This window comes from Scomber japonicus, chromosome 1 (genome assembly GCF_027409825.1).
Source record: "Scomber japonicus isolate fScoJap1 chromosome 1, fScoJap1.pri, whole genome shotgun sequence".
Lineage (NCBI taxonomy): Eukaryota > Metazoa > Chordata > Actinopteri > Scombriformes > Scombridae > Scomber > Scomber japonicus.
In genome coordinates this window covers 24,888,080-24,910,710 of record NC_070578.1, presented here as the reverse complement: position 1 = coordinate 24,910,710, position 22,631 = coordinate 24,888,080, and the positions used below count along the sequence as shown (strand labels likewise).

General features: G+C 37.7%; 1 protein-coding gene across 1 annotated transcript in view; it reads right to left on the bottom strand.

Moving 5' to 3' along the window:
* kif18a (kinesin family member 18A) overlaps positions 1 to 21,399 on the bottom strand; it is a 28,176-nt gene extending 6,777 nt beyond the window's left edge. The window contains exons 1-13 of the mRNA XM_053318576.1: positions 21,084 to 21,399; positions 19,560 to 19,717; positions 18,470 to 18,574; positions 17,923 to 18,033; positions 17,528 to 17,725; positions 12,271 to 12,447; positions 12,075 to 12,149; positions 11,834 to 11,934; positions 7,358 to 7,520; positions 6,690 to 6,845; positions 5,666 to 5,787; positions 5,278 to 5,558; positions 3,011 to 3,067 (exon numbers count right to left, since the gene is read on the bottom strand). Coding sequence (XP_053174551.1) covers positions 3,011 to 3,067; positions 5,278 to 5,558; positions 5,666 to 5,787; positions 6,690 to 6,845; positions 7,358 to 7,520; positions 11,834 to 11,934; positions 12,075 to 12,149; positions 12,271 to 12,447; positions 17,528 to 17,725; positions 17,923 to 18,033; positions 18,470 to 18,574; positions 19,560 to 19,717; positions 21,084 to 21,399 — 2,020 coding nt within the window. The remainder of the gene's footprint in view (positions 1 to 3,010; positions 3,068 to 5,277; positions 5,559 to 5,665; positions 5,788 to 6,689; positions 6,846 to 7,357; positions 7,521 to 11,833; positions 11,935 to 12,074; positions 12,150 to 12,270; positions 12,448 to 17,527; positions 17,726 to 17,922; positions 18,034 to 18,469; positions 18,575 to 19,559; positions 19,718 to 21,083) is intronic.
* Between the last annotated feature and the right edge of the window lie 1,232 nt (positions 21,400 to 22,631).

Below are 22,631 nucleotides of genomic sequence, written 5' to 3'. Positions count from 1 at the left end.
GCAGACTGGGGTTGAATCACTGTGTCTGCATCACATTACAGAAGACCATTACACTCATGGCATTTCCTGCAGAGGTGTGGTGGGGGGATGGAGGGGCTAAAAAGGCAAAATGCCAGCACATAAAGAAAGTGAGAACACTCAATGCAAAGGTGAATGACTGACTTATACATTACCCTAAATATCAAAATGCAATATTTAGCAAATGTGAGTCAGACTTCAGACAGCACACCGAGTGAGGAGACAGTGATAAATAGCCCTTTTCTGTGGCAGAGGAGTTGTTCCTAGCAATAAATGGCAGTTCCTTCAATCACATATTTTTGGCTTGTAGGGGATTAATACATGCATGAGTTGCTATTTCTGGTGGAGGCTGCACTGAATTAGGGTCGCCTGGTTGCTGCTGCCTGTTTTTTATAGTGCGCCTTTTCTGGTTGGTGGAGCAGGGGAGTTTACGTCTGTTGACGTTTTTTCCTGCCCTGCTGTGGATCTGCATTTTCATGAATGAAGCTCAAGAGGGATTGGGAGGGTTAGATGCTAGACAGACAGAGAAAAACATTGGAGGGTAGGAGGGAAAGAAAAGGTAGAATGGGGGGAAAAAGGCAGACTAACAGACATTTGAAGCAAAAGGCAAAGCAAAAAATACACGGAGGAAAAAATAGAAAGAAGGGGAGGCTAGATGACAGAATGGGGGAAAAAAAGAACAGCATTGAGGGGGCAGTGAGCGATAACTGAATGAAAAATCATGCAGATATCAATGAATACATGTGTGGGCATGTTGTTATCATCATTGAACTGTGGAACACTTAAATGTTCCTTCAAAGTAATAACCTGTCTGCGATTTGTTATTAATAACCAGTCCACAAAGAGTTAATGCTCTTTCAAAAACCCCAACCCTCTCGAAAACCGATCCCATTTGATTGGCTTAGCAAGCTGCAGGGTGGAGCTATTTCTCATAACATGCTGCAGTGACTACCATTAAGAGCTGAGGAAGCAGTAAGGGACTGACGAGCAGCGTCAGAATAAGATCACAGCAGTTTGTTTGAATGCTAAATTAAACCCACAGTCATTAAAACATTTGTGGTATTCCATCATAACTCCATCATTTGGAATTTGTCAGTAATAGAGTAGTCATTTAGCAGAGCTGATAAGGCTGCACGTCATTTGCAAGGCTACACCTACTGTGTGCGTATATAAGTGTGCGTGTACCACATGCATGTATGGGTGGTTGCTCTGGAGTGAAATTAAGATGGACAGGGTGGTTTTGAAGGATGCAAGTGTGAGTCAGTGAATGCATAATTGAGGATGCACGGAGTTATGATTTTATTAGAGAGATGAAACAGTGGCTACATGCTCCCAATAATGGAAACAAGACGGATGCAAAAACACTTATTTAAAGGCTGAATAAATCACACTGATTATATGCAGAAATTTTCTATTACGCTCTTTTAAGTCTCCATTAAAGGCGTGCGTAGCCTTGTATTTTGTATTAAAATGGCATGCATGCTTGGAGTTAATTATTTCTTAATTATCAAGGTGCTGCTGCAAGACAGGCTGTGACTATCTACATATACATTTTGCAGTTTAAGTAGATATTATTTGACATAATGTTAACATAAATCTTACAGCACATTTAGTTTTGCCCTGTATTACTGAAAATAAATTGTGATACTTATTTTACACATCTGGAGCTGATTAAGGAAAGGTACAGACCACTATATCATTTTCATACTAGTGTATTTTGTGAAAGTCATTATAAAGCACTAGTCTACTAATAGACAGTGAAAATAAACAATTTATTTGTGTTTTTCACACACTAAACCCCGACTCAGTTTACAGTGAGTGTGTCGCATTTGACACAAACTGCAAACAAGACAACGGCCATTTAAAAATTTGTTACTGTTTGTTAATCAAAAGTAACTATATTAGTAAAATAAGAACCTGTGCAGGTGTACACACTTATGGAGAGAAGAGAAGAGAAGAGATTAACTGTGAAAGTATAACAAGAATAACAATAACTGACTAAAGGACAGAAAAAAGCAACAATAAAGTATAACTGGATTGACTGGCTCATAAAGGGGCGTTCACACCAAACGCGATTTTGCCCAATTGCGCGTCGAGATTACATATGAAGTCAATGCAAAGACGCGATGGGCTGCGCAAGTTGAAAATGTCGAACTTTTGCTGTGAATTCGTGTGATACCGCGACAGCCTATCAGCGTTGAGATTCTCCCGCGCAAGTAATTTGTGTTCATCGCGTTTGGTGTGAATGCCCCTTAAGGCATGAAGAGGTGTCAGGCAGACAGACCTTAGAGAAAGAGGGCTTTACCAGAAAAACTTTGAAAACTGTATCAGAGTTCCCTTGTTATAATAAGTTGGAGGGAAATTTAATAGCAGTAGTGACAAAGCCCCTGGTGCTTTCATATTTCATTCCCATTCAGGGAACTCTGGTCATCTGGCAGGAGTATTTCCTTTCAAAGTTAAATTTCCCACAATATGTTTCATTGAAATGTAGACCACCTGCAATAAATATCATTACAGCCAATTTAAACTGCAATATTTCACAAAAGTTTTTGTTACTAATCCCCAAAGGTTGTGCATGTACACTTTCCCCTCTATAAAACCGGTTGTGAGTGTTCACATCATTTCACAATTCAACTTTGGGCCAGGACAGAATGTCTGCAGCAGAACTATAAATCAAATTATATTACATGTCTGATTTTGATTGTTTATTTTAATACTCTGAACAGGTCCAGCTAAAAACATGTTCTCCAATTTAAAAAAAGGCAACATCAGCAACACATTAAAAACATAATTCTACAATCTTTGTGTTCTGCCTCAATAAAGGGTAGCATCATCTCTCAATGTGTGTTAGGTGTAAGTGTGATTGATTGACTGAAAGGTGACACGGAGAGAGCAAATGAGTGAATGACTGATGGCTGGATTTGAACAGGTATGCAGGGGTTGAGATTAATAAATAGAGCAGGTTTGCAAAGACAGTGAGAGAAAAATGTACCTTTTGGTGACGGGGCAGCATGGCATAGTATTTTTCTTTTTGTGCGCGCCTCTGCACCTAAGTAAGAAAAAAAAAATCATAAAGAGAAAACCATCAACATCACCACAAATATAAATCGGACAGCATAAAAATCTACTGTAACCTCTTAGAAAAATGTTAGATTGGCCTTAAATGTTTGATAAGTGCTTTTTGTTGCTTTCACTAAATATATCTGAGTCTGTCAGGACTATACACTGAAATAACAGTAATGTATTAAAAAATTATTCATTTCACACATGTACTTACATTCAGCCAGCAAACTGTGTTGTGGTTGCTGTGTAGCATTTTATGTTTTAAACAAACATCATATATCCTTTAAACTTGAAACTATGGCCCTGAGGGTGCTAATATTTGCATTCAGGGGCCATAAAATGTGATGTATTACTGAGATGAAATTAAATAGAAATTCCCTACAACCACAGTAAAAACAAACAAGGGGTGGAACAGCGAGACAGGTGCGGAGTTTAGTGTCTGACAAATGACAGACACCATCATAGTAATTGAGTATTGTTGGCCAGCTTTGGTTCATGCTCCACTGTCTGTCATGGCTTATATGTCATGAGGGCCTGGCGCTGCTAGGTCATGCAGGGATGACAGTTAAAAATGAACTGTGTTATCTCACGGGTCCCACAATACACACTGGACCTGGACGAAAGCCAAATACACTGGGCCTCACTGAGACACCTACAATACCCAACTAACGTACAATAATTATTATCAAACTGATCTCACATCCAAGTGTCACATCTGTATAATCATAAAATGTTAGGCCTGCCACATTAAAAAATAATGAAAAAACAAACCTAATTGAAAGCAAAACTACACACACACACATTCACACACTTTTTCCACTTTCAAATGTCTTCTTTAAAAGGTGAACTTTTCATTTGGACTTTGGGCAAAACACCTAGTGGAAAGTGTTAAAAACAGAGGTGATCATCTAATAAAAAAGATGGGTTTGGAGCATTTAGCTTGTAGCCGAGTGGTTACTGTGCATGCTGCATAATTGCAACGTCCCTGACTGAACTCAGTTGCATGTCCCCCCCCACCCCCCTCTTGGCTGTTTCCTGTCAGCCTCTATGCCACCATCTTTCGAACAAAGGCAAAAAATGTCCAAAAACATATTTAAAAAAAAAGAAGAAGAGAAAAAAAGAAGGGTTAAAGTTGAAGGCATTAAAAATGTGCATCTAATCGCTCTTTATAAAATGTATTTAAAAAACAAACAAAAAAACACCAAGAAGTCAAATCAATGGACTTGTTCCAGAGAGAATAAACCATCTATTGTATGAAGATAACTTTGGGCTATCACCCTCTCACTAAACACACACACGCCAAAATTAATTTACTGAGGCCTCATGTACCTTACTGGGTTGCCCAGTAACGTCAAAACAATCTGAAAATAACATCTGTTGTATGACTGTCTGATCAGTGATGTTTGCCGAGCTGCAGCGTATGACGCCTGATGGCTGAACTCAACTTCAAGTAAACATATTTTAAAAAAACCAAACAACTTGGTACATTATTTTGAAAACATTATCAACCTATCAACGATCCTTAATGTCAGAGAGACGAATGGCCACGTGACATTTTCTCCCTTACTAGTTTGACATAGATTCATTCACTGTGAAGCCTCACATCCTTTCACATATTCTGGGAGGGGGAGGGGTGAAATTGTCACATGCCCTTGATAGAGTTAATTGAGAGGGACAAATCATTTATATGTAATAATTGGGAGCGACTTTCCTCACCATAAAGTGGCGCCTACCCTATATTTCTTGACACCAACACAAAGATGGTGGATGTATGTGAGTGAGCTATCGTTTCATTTTCATAAACTCATTTATTTAGGAGCTGGACGGTGAAATCTCAGTAGCTTTTTAACATTAAAAGGGACATTTGTTTTTCATAGAAATGTCTTCATTCATTCATTCAATTATCCATTTGCCACCATTTTAAGTGCTGAAACAAGTCAATTAAATCAATAAATCAGTCACTTGACTGAGAATTTAAATAATTGATTTATTGCGAAATAAAAATGAAAATATTAGTTTGTTCTAACTTCTCAAATGTGCAGTATTTCCTGTTCTATATCATGAAGTTTTAGACTGTTTTTTTTAACTATTTTATGTCATTTTATAAAATAAACGAATAACTAATCATCATACACCAATATTGTGGTTAAACCAGAAAAAAACGTTAGGATACGGTGGAAGTGTGTGATGACTTACTGCAGGGGCTACTCTGGTGATAGTGCAGATGTGAGAAAGACAGGACAGGTGCCAGCTCGCTCCAGAGCCCAATGCTTCCCGCCTCGTTTGCCTCCTGCGTTTCCTCTTCACCCTTCAGATTCTGCTCCGCCCCTTCCTGGTCTGCCCAAACCACGCCTCTTTCTCGCAACACAACATGCTCTAGTTCTTGGATCTCTGACTCGTCTGCTGCTGTGATCAGCCCAGCCCCACGCATCGCAGAATAGTGCCGACTAAAAGCTGGCAACAAGATGTTCACCATTCTGAAATGCAGTGGAAGAATAATGTTTCGAGAAAAAAAAAGTGTGTGATATAACAGTAATAATTTACTTAATTCACTGGGGATTCATTCCAAGTATTGTTGACGTACTTTTGCATGCGCTTATTCTGCTGATCCTGCAGCGCAGTGAGCTCGACCATCTGGTTGATGTGTTGTTTGAGATCATTTACCTGCAGCTCCAGTCTGTGGCAATGGAAGTCCTTCTCTAACACCTGAAAAAGGGGGAGAAGAGAGGTCAGGGAGTACAAATGATGATGCAACAGCTGATCTAACATAACAGCATATTGAATTAGCACTCTGGTTTGCAGAATTAAAAAGAAACAAAAGGTGGTAGGGGGTCAGGCTACTAGAGAGATGCAAAGTTCTGTTTTCACCCATGTTTCACTTCCAAAGCTGTCTGCTCTGGGTAAAGGCGAGAGATAGAGAGAAAAAAAAAACCTCTGACGTAAAGAAACTACGAAACAACAGCAGAGAGAACATTTGACCGGTGGGTGCGTCATAGTTCTGGGTCAGTTCCTGGAAGAAAGGATAAAGAAGAAAAAAATAACATGGCCATGGTTTTAGGTAACTGGCTGCTGTGTGAGGGATGAGTAAAGGGTATTGATTTATTCTCTTCAGTGATCCACGAGTGAGCTGGAGAAATAAAATGAGCACGGTTCTAATTACTGGGAGAACAGATGGGAAGAAAACAAAGACAGTCACGACACCAGGAGAGACACAGCCTACCTTCCAAAATAAACAAACAAAAAACACCAAGCAATGAGTTTTCAAGGATGTAACCCACATTTTAATTTTTTTCTTATAACTAATCATGCTCATTCTTTTGCTTACATTAAGTCAAACTATTTCATCGTGTTGTCAAGTCATGAAATGAAGTATGTAGTTTTACTTACTGAATGCTTCTATTGACCTGCAAATACTGCCACAGGCACTGTGTTTACACATTTTCGATCAAGTTTAATCAGTAATGAATCACTTTGACATCATTTCTACTTGCTGTTGTTACAATTAACATTCAAATGAATGGTTATAACAAACCATGGAGCAAATTTAGGGCTATTAGGATTATTTTTCAGCACCAGTAAATGTGATAGGGTCAGTAAGTTCTTCTAACCTTATTGTCCGACTTCAACAACTTCATCTCATTCTCGATGCGATGAAGCCAGCCATCGTTGTCCAGGAAACGTGTTTCTGCCTCCTTCAAACGTTTGCAAATGTGCTGCTGCTGAGTGCGTAAGCTTGCAATTTTCCGTTCATGCTTACAAGTGGCCTATTGGAACAACAAAAAGGCAACTGGAGTGTGATTATGAACCGTTCATTGTTTTTCAGAATATTAGTATGACATACTATTAACTCTGTATGTGGTCGAAACAGAAATAATTATAGCTCCAAGCAGCAATATGACAACCTTACATTAATTAAAATCATTTGTAAATCTGAAACAATTTATTTTAAAATCAAAACATAAAAAGTTTTAAATGTGTTTGTGTCAGGCAGATTAAATAATACTGCACTCAGAAGACATGTTCCCATGCTGCAAAGTTTGGTTGAAAAAGTGAAAATTCACATTTTATACATCGAATGGCATTTACGGGTAGGACAAACGCTTGGACTCAAATTTCTGAGAAAAGCCAGGAACTGGGGAGCAATGACCCTGTCCCGTAGTGGCGTAAATGAGAGGCTAAGGCAACTATAGAGAACAGAAAAGTAAAATGATGACTCGGCAGCTGTTTTTCTGCGGGGATGATGGAATGTGTGGATAGCAGCGTAAGCATCACCTACCTTCTCAGTCTTTTCCTTGGCACAGAAATATTGGACCTGCAGGTTGTCCTCCTCACTGTAGCGCTGGCGCAGCTCATTCTCCTTCAGTTGTCTCTCCAGATCCAGCTGTTCTTTCCTGATTTGGGCCCGGCTAGAGAAGATTTGCTGCAGAGCTTCTGACACCCTAGAGAGAAAGGGGAACGAGTGATGTTCAAAAATTACAAACTTTGACTTAAAAAGGGCTGCACTAGGAAATTTGAAATTACAAAAATCAATTAATATGAAACTTTTAAAGTTATATAAATATTCTAAAAATGGCTTTGGTTTGATTTGATTAGATTAACAGGCCATTGTAGATTATGTATGATGTATTGGGTCTTTAAAATAGATAAATAGGTACACTTGTAAAGTTGAATGCAATCCCATCTCTGTGAAGCTTGTAATGCTTTGCTTTGCTCATACTGTCAGAAAGGTGTTCTTTAAACTCTTGTAATTTAAGGGACTGTAGTCACTGTTTGTTGTTGTTTTGGACTGCATTATCTTGAAAGGCTTTTTGTAATGTTTTGCCCACCTTGATTTACATACATGAAGGGAACAGAATATTAGAAGCACCTCTTAGTATAATGCAATCCAGTAAAACATCACTATCACCACAGGGATTCTAGCCGGATGTGATTAGAAGCTGCTTGCTATGCCACATGTAAGGAGTGGATTTAATATATTGCTGTGCCGAGAGCTGCTACAAACCACTAAATCAAGCATTTAACGTGTCATAAAGAGGCCACGAGATATTTTATCAACACATTTAAGCCAGTTTTAATATAGCCATAGCGACTCATAATGATCATTTAAAAGTAGTCAGATCAGTCATCAGATCAAGTATTTGCCAGACTGATGTTGTTGTTTAGTACAATTACTTGATGATATTTTAAGGCTTGAGCTGATTAAAAAATCATGTGTTTGAAATGGCCTAAGGGCTCCACAAGATGCTGGTTCTTTTTTAGACTGAGCCTGAAATGTATTCTTAGCTATATGATGTATATATGTATTCTCTGAATAGAGCTAAGCTGATCTTGAGATTGGATGCAAGTGACTGTCTGGTTGAGTTAAAGCAGGAGGAGAGACAGGAGAGGCACGCAGGTAAATAAGACTGGAGAGCTGTCACTGAAATGTGACTGCACTCTTCAATGTAACTCCAGTGACGTAGGAGACGTCGTGGCCTTGCTAGACTGCTGAATTTTTAATAGTGTGAGAAGCGTGCAGCCTCTATTCAGAGCCTCTCACTGTGCGAGTTGTGAATTCTGATGCCAGTGAATGAAATGTGTGGGAGTGAGACTCATTCAGCTTTTCCATGTCCCCCGCCCCCAACCCAAATACCCCGACAGATGCCACTGTATTCCCTTAAAGACGACTGGAAGGGATTTGGTTGGTGTGATTTATGTTGAAGAAATAAATGTGTATATCTCATTTCAGTTAAAATAAAGGCACTACACAGTGGTCCCTGTCAAAACTAAACCTCCACATTTAAAATAAGATAATGAAGCTAATGTTGATTTTAGCAGTCTATCCAAAACTAGTATAGCTTTACAGAAAAAGGTAACTCTTTATTTGTGGCAGATAGAAAATGAAAATAGAGAGACTGCAATTCTTTTTTTCAAACATAAAACTGCCAAGGTCAAGGTCAGTGGTGTTCAATCCTGAAGCATATGTTTTTAATCCAAGATCTGAAAAAGAAGTATTATTTATTATTCTAATTTAAACCTAGGAAAATTATTTCTTCACCACAGACTTGTCTGAATATTCAATTAATTACAGATGAGCTCTTAATATGCAGGTCGACTGAATACAGTACAGGTCAGGAGTGAATGTTAAAAAACAATTTCAAAAAGTCTTCAGGTATTAAAACATTGTTGTGTTCACATTCCTACTTGGTCTATAACAATCACACAAAATACATATTTTTAAAAAATCATATTAGGGAAGATCATATGAATTACTCTTATTCATGTGATGCATTTCATTGACAGATAATGTTACAGCAGGATATCAGATGTCCATCATGAGTGTAAACTAATGGGCTATGAATCATAGAGAATGGCAGCATTGTGGAAAAACAAACTGTGTTTTTTGATTGGACTTTTTCCAGGAAGTAACTGCTTTCCAGGAGGCCCAGGCACCCGTTTCATGGGATAGCATTTCATGGGATGGCAGTAACACAAACAAGTTGTTTAAAAAGTAAAAAACAAACAGAAAAACAATGTGCACTGCAAGCTAATCTACACAGGCTTTGGGAATTGATTGAGCCTTTCATCAGCAATTCAGTAGCACTGGTATTGGATAGTCAATTCTGACACTTTGTTTACAGTATCACTACAGGTAGGTCAGCTGTCAAAAATACTACTAATGCACTGTGTTGTGTGAGTGTGTTCTCATGGCAGCAAAAACAAGTAAGCAATAACCAACAGTTACCAACAAAGCGTCTAGAGCTGCTTTTAGGTTTAAAAATAGTTTTGCTTCTATTTTAGCAAAAACCATTTCTGACTGTCACTGATCTCTCTGCAGTGATTACAAATCTCTATACTACTGCACCATTCAAAAATTAAAAACAGGTATTGGCTGAGAGTGGAAAGCATCTAGTATTGACAACCTCAGGATTGCCTCTCTTTTGCCAAAGATGTAGAGTAGATCTACTGGTTTCATCAAACTGAAGTCCAGCATGCACTGGATCGGTGACACTGACTGGGCGTCAGTGCTGATGATATAAACCCCCCTGAGTCACGTGCGGTAGAGCAGGCTGCTATTTAATATGTGAGGCAAATAGTTTTCCACCAATCATACAATCTAGGGGCGCGTCCAAGCCGGACTCCATTCATAAATCCCAGGTTAAAGGGGACTTGGCTGTAGGCCAACGTTATTTTCTGCCACAACACGATTAAAAATGTTTTCCGTGTTCATCAGGACTGCTCCATTCAGCGGACACATAAGCAGACTAGCATACCTTGATTTTCACACACACATGAATACCGAAAAGACTGCATACTGCACTACTGAGCCACCCTAAATCACTGCAGGGAAAATTAATTTACTGCAACAGCCCTATGGAGCAGTATGCAGCCAATAGTTATGCACCACTATAAGTGGGTCCACTGTACTCAATCAGAAACTTCTGGACAGCCTATTTTGGATTTGGTTGGGTTGGTTTATGTTCTAAAACCTCACCTACAGTCATGAGCTCTAGGCTAGTGACAGAAAGACTTAGATCAGGAATACAAACTGTCAAAATGACTGAATTTCCTTCACAAGGTATCCGGGTCTGTTATGGACATGGTGAAGGTCCCAAATATCTGCAAGAAGATCACAGTAGTACCACTGATCCTTTGCTTTAAAAGGAACTATTGGAGGGGGCTGTGGTATTTCACGCCTGTTGAACTCGGAGGACACCCGAGGCAGGCCTGGAGCACGCTAGTGGGATTATATATCTTATTGGCTTGGAAATTACTTGGGATCCTCCCATAAGAGCTGGAGAAAACGGGCAGTCAGAAGAGCTTCTAGGCTAATTTGCTTAGTGTGCCACAACAATGACCTGGACCCAGGTCATTGCTGCTTTACTATAAATAAAGACACACTATATAAAAAGATACTTTACATGGCAAACATAATTGAACCAACACCCATGTTAATGCCTGGTTTGAAGCTTCATTAAGCAAAAATTTTCATGACATTAAATCAAATCTCAAAGTCAACAATCTCAAATTGTGACGATTACACTGAGAATCAACACCTCAGACCCCCACAGTATGCAACTTTCAATAGCTTAAAGTCCACTGTTTTGGTAATGACAGCTTTTAACAAACCCATGTATAAAGCTGTTTGCTTCCACTCGTGTGAGCTGACTGTATGATACCCTCCAAGCACAGAATGGCGGTGAACAGAAATGCAAGAGTAGCCTAATATGTAACATATAGCAAACCAAATCCTTATAGTTTACAGATTGATGTGATGGCTATGTGTTTAAATAAACAATTGTTTGCTTATATGTTACCTAAAGGCACTGATTATTTATTAAGACTTAGGCATAGGCATTAAGCCTATTCAGCATATTGGTCAACTGTGGTTGTGTGCTATGCAAATCAATTTTGACTTGACTTGACACTAAATGCTGAGCTGGCACAATCAAGATTCATAGCAGGCAAATTTATACTCTATGACATTTACTGTACCATAAATAAAATAAATACAATAAAAAGTAGCCTATTAGACCTCCACTCCTAATTTGATAACCAGGACCAAAATGCTTAATTAAATCTAAAACTGTCAGGTCCATTCACTGGCTCTAAAGCCAAAGTAACCACTGGTAAACCCACAGTTCCCTTAAATATATCGCTGCTATGCATTGGCAATCAGTGCATGTATATAAATCACATTAAAAAGGCACATAAAGAAAACTACTGATATGTCTCAGCTTACACCCTGAATCACAGTGATGTAAATGCTTACCTTTTGAACTCTGCTTGTTTCTGGGAAGAGACTGTGTCAGTGGTACCAGGCACCATGTTCTTCTCTTCATATTCTTTTAGTTTCCGCTTCAACTGTACAATCTTTAAAAATGTGACAGGACATTGAAATCATAATCAGACATGAGCTACTGATAGTAAGAACTTTTGAAATTAGATATTGCGGAAATTGTGTGGATTTTTTTTTCAAAGTCAGTGCTGTAGTGTCAGTTGTGTCAGATTACCTCTTGTCGTTGCTTCTCACATATCACTGCATACTGGCCAATGTGACTGTCCAGGCTTAAAACATTACTCTTCAGCTGTATAGAAAAGACAAAAAAAGATTTAAAAACAATTCTTACATTTGTAATCCAAGTATCACAACAGTTAAATATTACAACTTACCTTCAGTAAAATCAACATGATAAATAAAATACTAACCGAGGACTTAATCTCCTTGGCCCTGTTGGCGTACTTCAGTGTGTTGTGGGTGTCGTCATATGAATTGGATGAGGGGCTAACATTGGCAATCATAACCGTCCTGCAGTTGCCTCCCAAGGAGTCTTTAAGTATCCGCGTCAGCTTGCTGTCTCTGTATGGTATATGAGCCTTCTTACTCTGAAACAAATGAGAAAAGTTAATGTTAGCACAAGATGTAAGACCAAGTTAGTATTCACTAAAAGCAACTCACAGAAAAGATGATAAAACTTTGGGATGCCACATTATTTACTTAGAAAATAAATCAAAGAAATGTTTGAAAGGAACAAACACTGAATCTATGAAAAATGACAGATTCCCAAAACTGAAAACACTCAAACTGAAAATAAAGCAGGTGTATTGTTGTCGTGGTATGTAGAGGAGGACAAATGTGAAGTACGCCTTATATGCATTCTCCATCTGGACAAGGTCCACGAGTGAGTTTAGTCAGATTACACTATCTGGTGGGGACCAATAAAAGTGACGAAGAACAAAACTCAGCATGGAAAGCTCATTTTAAAGTTAGCAAGATCCACAAAACAGGGAACAGCCATCTACAGCAGTGGACTGAAGCTGCTCTGCAGCTGGTCTGTGAACACAGCTCAGTCTGTAATAATGTCATTAGATAAACTACAGCTGCTTAGGTGAGTCACAATCTCATGGGCATTGGGATTGCAGAAAGTCACATTAAAATTAAATTAACAAGGGAGTGTAAAATGATACCTTTTGGGGTTTGCAGCTGTGCCTGCACTTCTCCCTGGAAAAAAACCCTAAGTCTACATCTGGATTCACAGACCTTATAGTTATAGGTCATGTCAGGTCCTTGCAGGGAGTTATGGAGTAACTGTGCCAATATGGTCAATTTCCTTTTTAATATGAACAGGCATTTTAAGATATTATTTTAGCAAAGTCAGAATTTTAAAATAAACAACCATATTTCACCAAACTAAGATATTTGTTTTGACTCCATACATTGGGGCAATCTTGAGGATTTTATCATAGATTGTAGTAGCTAACCCTACAAGTTACAGGTAAATAGAGGGACGTGTGGTAGTGTGAATGGTAGGTGTGAAACTATTATATTAAAAAAAGGTGTTGGGTTCAGCAGGAATAGGGCTTTTTCTACGTTCAAGTGGACGCCCTTTACGTATTAAACAAGCTTCAATCCACACCAATGATTTCAGACCTGTTTCTTAAACCAGGTCCTTCATACTGCCAAAACAACAGAAATAAATGGTTTTAAGTATTTGGCAGATGTTCTTTCTTACTGTCAACAAATCTAATGTGCAGACCAAACCAACAATGAACTCATCCGACTAAAGCCTGATATATCGTATTCCTCCGTTCTGGAGAAGTCTGATGTTGTCCAAAAACTATTAAAAACACATCAATGAACCACACTAATGCACTGGGGGACATGAAAACAGTGGTTACTGTAAATTGTTTAGAAATAAGATAGCAACCATCAGAAATGAGGTTCCTTGTACAGCAGACGCCACTGCACAGGCGCAAAAAAAAGAAAATCCTTTAAAACACCTTTTGTTCCACATATATCAGCTTGCAAACAAAACTGCCTTCATCAGAAGATAAGTAGGGTCAGGACACATTATATAATACATTACTGCAAAATCATGTTAAAAAGACTGTTTGTCTATCAAACAATTTCTGGCAACAAACTCAGATCTCTCATCTGCTTCACTCAGTGCTGCAGTTACATGTAACACATGTGTAACAACATAACATTTCTTGCCTACATAGTCAATGACAGCTAACTCATAGTGCCACAGTGACAAAAGGGGCTGATTAAGGTAACTGCATGAGAGAGAAAGATCCTTGAACAAATCACTATTTAACACTTGCACATTGTAGGTTTTATTATTGAAGTACACTTTAAGCAACCAGTAAGAGACAGAAAGTTGACAGAAGGATTGCTGGTTAACATGGTATCACAAACCCAACTATAGTTGAAGGTTGAAAACCACTCAACATAATTAAAAAACAAACAAACTCAGCTTTCTCTGTCCACACCATAATGCAAAACTGGTACTATGAAATGAGTCCACTCTGAACAACATTTTCAGAAAGCATAGCTGTCATGGGTGGGAAACACTGACCTTGAGCGGATGGAAGGCCAAAACAGAGATAAAAGGATGTGTTGTCAAATGTATCTGCATTACTTTGGACATGGCCTAAGGCAAACAACGTACAACAAAAACCTCTGTGCAGCACAGCATGAAGACGACATACTGAACTACCCAAACAGAAGAAGCAGACACTCTTCTCACTCAAACAAATAGTATGTCAGCCTCGACACAAGTGGAGACATTCTTTCCTCTAAACAATGGCCTCAACATTAATTCCTCTCCAGCCTACGGTTAACACTGGAGCACCAATATCCATGGGGATGGGTGGGGAAGGAGTGGGGATTAGTGGTGGGCATTGTAGGCTGAGCAGATCCAACTGCTTCCACGATGGAAAACACTCAAGAAAGATGGGCGTGGTATGGTCCTAACTCAGCAGTGCCCAATAGAGAAAACAGTTTTAACCCAAGAATGAAGTTAACCTGTTGAAGAAGGATCACATTTCGCGGTGGCAGTGGTACATTTGTGCAGCACTTCCTAAATGTATGTGGCCTGCTTGTCCCTTGAGACTGGTGTGTAAAATGAGAAGACTGCTTGACAGGTTAATGTATGCAACTGGAATGAAATAATACCCAAATACTCAGCTGACTGTGTATGTCTCAAGCTCTCTGTTTCATATGGATGCAAGTGCTTCTGTTTAAATACACATATCACAATCTTTAGAATATTATGCAAAATTTGCATATGAGCTGCTGATATATTTTGCTGATACAAAATAAAAAACAACATTGCGTGATGGAGGTGTAAAGCTCAATGCACATGTGATTGTATCAGTACATATCACTGGACACATCTCGATGTAATTCATTTTTTAATGTGTTGTGACTGCAATAATCAGAATGGTGGCACAACACTATAAACATTATCTGTATGTAGTTGTTGATATTGAGATGGGATAGTAACGCCACATTAAAACTTGGGGTAAAGTAATGTGAGTGGATAGTTGTTAATATACAGTATTTTTTTTTCACTGTAAAATGCTTGTGTTGGTTTTTAACTGTTAAATCATGTTTAAATTTTTTTTTTTGTAAAATACTACATTGCATTATTTGTGAAGGTTTACAAGTAAATTATCATTTTAATTTTGATTTGACAATGAAAAAACAGCATTGATTTCTTACCAAGCCTACCAAACACTTTGTTTAATCCCTACTGCCAATGCTGTGTGCTGCCGTCTTTGCTAACCAGGAGGTGTCTTGTGTACATATAAATTCAAAATTGTAAGCGTTACAACAGCAAGCACCCAACGCTGTTTGAATTTTAACTCTTCTGTGAACAGATCCCCGATAAATAGTTTCAGCTGTCACTCAGACATCTGACAAATTGCTCTCAGTAGATAGAAAATGCGAAACACTGCTAAATATTTGAAACAGAGACCACATTTTACAGTTTCTCCACAATGTCTTTAACTCGAAAATGGGGACATATTTGTTTGTACTGGTCACGCCCCCCGCTCTTATTTGAGACTCCGCCATTACTCAATGCCATCTTTTATAAGAGAAATGATTGTGTGCAAAATAAAAAGGATCAAATTATGATCTGCAACATGTTGAAAAAGATACGTTCACAATTCAAGTCTATCTTAAAAAAAAACAATGACATGATTGCTTGTTGTAATCATTCCTCCATACTGACCATTAAGAGGATACCTTCCCAATGTCGATCCAATGATGGGGGACTAAATCTACAGCACTTGTCTTAATTAGTTGGACTTTATACAATATTTCTCCTCCTTTAGATTCAGATGATTGTCTTAACTAATCTAAAGCATACATTTAACATAAATGAAACTGTAATCAGGGCTCAGATTTCACAAATAATTACATCCAAATAAAAAAGTCTGACTGGATCTCACAAATATGGACTCTCCCAGACTACCTGCTCTTAAACTGCCAACATAACACTGGTCACACAAGTATTAAATTGATCATCACACAAAAAGGACACTTCACAGGGTTCACTCTCTCTGTACACATGTAACTACAGGCGCTTGCTTGTTTTCTCTGAATACAAGCTTTCGCCTCTTTATCTCTTTTTTGACCATTAATTAAGACATATTCTGTTATCAACATCTGTAGCAACATTTTTCGATTTTAACGGTTCATAAAACTTGTAGGAAACACCTGTGGTCACCAATTTGAAAAAGACGCTGCTCTCCTCCTGTCAGCCAACATGTGTTGCATATTGGCCGTCGCGGCCAGCACTTAAAAAGGGACGGACAGAACCATCCATCAAACAGAAATAACAAGACTTTGCATCTGCCCTGTGGACCACTGGGACTGTCTTTACCTTAGCACCATCGGTAAAGGACTTGTTTACTTCCTGAATCCTGTTACCTTCAGGGAAAATCAAGAGAGCAGGTGGAGAACTGGGCCAGAAATACAATACAATCAAATGAGAAAACAAAAAGAAGACTTGGTCAAGGCCAACGAACAACTTATTTTATATGTAAATATCTTATGCTAAATCCTGTGGGTTGATATGAGTTCTCATAGGTCTACAATATCACAAAATTGAAGATCTTCCATAATTGAAAATAAAACTTCTCGCCAAAGACATGGTCAAAAACGAAAAAAGAATTGCCTTAAATTTCAAAAATCTAATTTGTTGCCGTTTTAAAAATATCCACGGACAAATGGACTGTGACGTTATTGTGCAGACACTCTGTAAGTAATCTACTATGAAAAGTATATGTACTGTAGGTAGGGTTGGGCAATATATCAATATTATTATTATTATCGACATTGTGATATGAGACTAGACATCGTCTTCGATTTTGACTATTGTAATATCGTGATACGACATAAGTGTTGTTTTTTCAGGTTTTAAAGGCTGCATTACATTAAACTGATAAAGTAATTTTCCAAACATACCAAACTGTTCTATTATTTATCTTTATCCAATTAGTCATTATATCCACATTACTAATTATTATTTATCAACAATCTTTAAGTGCAAATATTTTGTGAATGCTCAAATTGTCGCCCCAACAATATTATTGCATTGTCGATATTACGGTATTTGGTCAAAAGTAATGTGACAATTGATTTTGCCTATGCTGTGGGGTAATTTGAACTCACCTTAGGGTCAGCGAGAGCATTGATAACATTTCCTAGGGCGAGGAGTGAGCGATTGATGTTAGCACCTTCCCGTAAACGTGCCCCTTTGGCGTTGGTAGCGCTGGCTCTCTCTGAGCCTGCCAGATCAATTAGGCTCATTTTGGCGACGCAGACATTAGGATTGAGGCTTGCAATTCTGTCCTTTTGTCTCAAATATATCTAGAAAAAAGAATACAAAACTATCAATTTAAGAAAATCAGCAAGCAAACTGTGATGCATTATTACTCATCTGTTGTTAAACATGAACTTGACAGATATTTCACACTTCTTCTAATAAACCATCTCAATGTTATTTTCTTTTTAAGTAATGATATCATGCTGTCCTTTTGGATTTGAATAAAGCTGAACTGAAATACCTGAAACACAGCGTGGGACCGTGAGGAGGTGGCATTCATATCAGTGGGGTGCTGCGTCCTGTTTCGATTGCCAGAATCCAAAGCCTCAAGAATGTGCTCTGCAGATTTGGGCTGTATAGGAAAAAAATAAAAACAACATAATTTACAGCATGTGACCCATTAAAAAGCCCAATTTCTAAACACCACAGAAACAGAACACTAAAACTTTGTATATATAACCCAGTTAGACAATTTGTACAAAAATTACATTTATTAGGTTTTGACAATTTTCGAATGACTTCACATCAAACATCTAACAATCTCTCCAACAAAGACTACACTTGTTCTATATCACTGATATCACAACCTTCCTTATATTATGAGAGAGGAAACCCCTAGATTAAACATGTCTTTTCTAATCATGATTTAATAACAGTGGTGCATTTTTAGGTATGAAGGCTCACAGAGGATAGCATCTCTTGGCATTTATTCTTGTACAACTTCTACAAACAATATTCTTAAGACAAGATGCTGTGGGGTGGTGCGTGGGATACATGTTGTTACAAACCTGATGCAGCGTGAGGCCCTGAACAACCACTCCTTTAGAGCTGTCCTCTCTCACTGCAAGAGGCCCCGCATTAGCTAACAAGTCTCTGATCTGTTCATTGTAAACCTGTGAACAAACAACAAATGTTAACTGTAAATGGAGCCAAAGACATTAAAACAAGGTTGCTGCACACTTTTTGAAATCAAATGTAATGCTTTTCAAGATCTTGACAGAGAAATATAATACTGTTTCCACAGCAAAACTAATGCACATTAGAGCTGAGCTAGATGTTTCAAATCAACAACTTTAATAATAGTCATTTTTCTGGTTATTTTTGTATCTCAGTAATACTCTTCCGTAAAATCTTATAAAGTATTCAAATGAATAGCAAGTGCAAAGAACTGGGTGCCACTGTTACGCATAACATTGAATAAAACTCTATGTTAAAAAAGCATTTAAATTTAAAATGTACATTTCAATAACAATTTGCTCATGTAAAACAATGAGGCTATTCTGGTTGTTCTCACACTCATAGACTATGGTTAATTCTCCACATTAATACACATACACTTTACAATAAAGATCTATCTTTCATCTACTTTAGCCCATTAAATCTGTAAACACCAGCTAAGAAGTAACTAAATTAAGAGACCGTGCCTCTCCTTCATGTTGGCTGTTACAGCTCTGCACTAAAAACATTATTACCCAGTTTCTATCAGAAATAACAGAGGACTGTTTTCTGTACTTCTTTAATCATGTTCACTTTGTGACAGCAGGCGGCCTGAGCAGAATTAATCAAAACATTACCAGAAAAAGAAGGAGCTGGACTGAGTTGCGACCAAAAATACATTTAAAACCTACTATAATTAAAAATAAGACTTTAAGACAATATATGACGTTAAATTCTGAAAATCTTATTATTAGAAAAGGGTATAGAAAAACATGATGAGGAAAAATATTCCCTTTAAACTCATTAATGCAGAAAACAGCTGAAATACCTTGGAACTAATTCAGTGTGATTTAATTATCAAATGATCATTGCAACTAAAACCATTTGGTCAGTGCCACAGAATTGCTGGTATAACAAAACAGTAAAGATTCAAACATTCACCTCGAGATATGAGAATGCAACAGCAAACTCCTTCTCCTCCTTGGCATCATCCATGCGTTGGAACAGGTCTTTCATGGTGCGGTACATGACCCCAGGTTCATTTTGTGAGCCAAGCATGGTATGGGTCTTGCCTGCTCCAGTTGCACCATAAGCAAACACTACAAAAAAGAAATAACTAGAAAATAAAACATGCCTATAAAATAACAATGCTAACTGCAACAATAGCGAAGGCTATCCAGACATTCGCAATAACTAACAAATTATTAGTTATTATCTATTGATTGATCTCAAGTAATTGACAATGTCAGTGTGTCAATCTGCATTTTCAATAGCTACAGGACTTAAGAAACCAGGAATTATTCATCATACATAACTGAAACCAGCTGGAACCAGATATTTTTTTTAACATTGTTTCTTTAAAAATGATTTAAAACGATGGATCGATTTTTATAATAATTGGCGATTCATAGTTAAGCTAAACAAAGCTTAGAAAAGCTGTGCTTGTCGTGGAGAACTTGTCTTAGAGAGTCTAGACTCTAGGCTGATAAGAATTAAGACTTTCTAATTAGCTTGGATCACAAACAATATCCCAGGATCCTTTCAATGACAAGCTTACAGAAAATTCTGATGTGTTTGGGCATGTGAAACAATCTAATCACAAGCTAAAAGTTAATATTCTGTGTTGAGTATACTGCACAGCAGAATCAGGATTTCTTACCAAACCAGCATTTTCTAATGTTTTTGTGATGGCTCTCTAAAGCCCAATATGTTTCTGGCCCTGTTTGCAGCATGTACACCAGCTATCAGAAGTGCCCCATTGTGCCGATTTAAAGCACTGGAACTGCACAGCGCTGTGAGCTAGTGACCACCAAGTGAACCCTAGAGCAGACAAAGTAAATTAACAGCAGCCACCAGTTTCAATTAATAATATGGCGGTGTGATTCAGTGAGCCATGTTGAGAACAAATAAATACACTGGAAAGAACATGCCTCCAAAGTAGTACAGCTGTGTCTCATAACTGCATTTAACATTAGCATATGGTCGATGAGAGGTTGTCAAAAATCCTGTTAAAGTCTGATGTTCATTGCCAGGCTGCTATCACTGTACAAAGTATAACGGCAAGGTGAGATTCAGGCTATATTTTCTTCATGCAGAACCATTCAACTGTGGAAAATATTTGAATTGATTTACTTATACTAATGAATGCAGCTGTATTACTAGAGAAAAAATAAAATACAATTCAGCTAACGACTATAGCTGTATTGGTTAGTCAATCAACAGGCAACTAAATTGATAATAATTGTTTTAGTCATTTTTTTCTCTCAAATTTCATGATTTGCTTGTCTTCTGTTTTATATTACTGTAAATTGAATACTATGGACTACTGAACTGACGTTTGGAAACAAAGAGTCATTTTAAGATGCAGCTGGAAATTTATGATGGACATTTTTCACTACTTTCAGATATTTTAGACAATACAACTAATTGACAGAGTAATCAATAATGTATTTCTCAATTTGTTACCTGTGCAGTTAAATCCATTCATCACACCGTCCAGCACTAATTTAGTGGTACTCTCAAAGATGTCAGCTTGAGTAGAGTTCTCATCAAAGACATGGTCAAAAACAAACTTAAGGTCTTTGTTGGCCCTCTTGTTCATGTTCCTGTTTCGCACTCTTTGTGACCCAAAACATCCAACTTCCTGTTCCCTGGGGTCAAATATGAGCATGTGGTTGTCAACAACCTGGACCACATTGCGACAGTTTTCACGCTTCTCTCTCTCATTGGGCGGTCTCACCCGAACAACCACCCTCACGTGGCTGCACACGTCACTTTCCATAGTGTTCCCTCTTCTGTGACTGGAGTGTTCCTGCAAACAAAACAAAGGGTTAACTACAGTTTTCACATTGCAAATTGCATACCCCAGAGTAATTTACAAAAGAAAAGAAAGGGGTTATTAAATCATTTAAGTTGAGAAAGAAACAAGGGTAATGGACTGAAGACAGCTAAAAATGGAGCTCAATTCACGAAAATGTTTCTTCAGCATCTTTGAAGAGTTTGTCACAACCTTTCCTTGATGGCATTGTTGACAATCATTGTTATGCTTGCTAATAAGAGTGGACGCAAAATCTCATCAAAATCTGCTTTTGGTACAAGTTGAACAGAACGTAGATCCAACATTTTACATCATTGTAGACATATGCCCTGAATTGATCTGAAACACCTTATCAGAGATGGGTGGTGCCTTGCAATAAATCATACCCTGGTGGTTATAATGTTTTGTTTTGCTTTGATAAAGACTTGTGTTGATTCAAATTTATGGTCATCTTGTAGGCTGTTGTTTGCCGTGTTGTTGAATTGTACTGTTATCTTGTTAAATGTTTCTATTTTGTCCACTCTCAATGATACAAATGACATAGATACAATATTAAAATGCAGTTTTTAGATAATTTGACTGGTAAACCAGCAACAATCTTAAGTTATATGTGGAAAATCACACTAAGGCATACAAGGGAGTGCAATGTTTATATTCTGTTTTCACTATTGAGGAGTAACTATTAATCAGTAACTGTAATCTGTTACAGTTACTGAAAAGGAGGGTTTGGTCCTCATTTTTTAATATTTACTGAATACACGTTGCTGTTTTTAATTATTTGAAATCAAAATATTTTTCATATTTTGTAAATAAATCATGAATTAGTTGGAGTACACATGGGCTTAAATGGTGTCACAGTACCACTTAAGCCCATGTCAGAATGTTGACTTTTTCATCAAATATCTTTATTTTATATTCCAAAATCTACATTAACTAATGAAAACATTTTCAAATGAGAGACACATCTTGCTGTCAGTATCCATGAAAAACACATGGACTGGATTTTGGTGGGCTTAATGAGTACAACCTAACAGCTGAAAACATTAGTTAGAAAATTAATCAAATGTAATAAGTTAGATTACTTTGATTACGTAATTGAAATAGTTACATTACTTATTACATATTAAATAGGGTAACTAGTAATCTGTAACTTATTACATTTCCAAAGTTATCCTCCCCATCCTGTCTGTTTTACA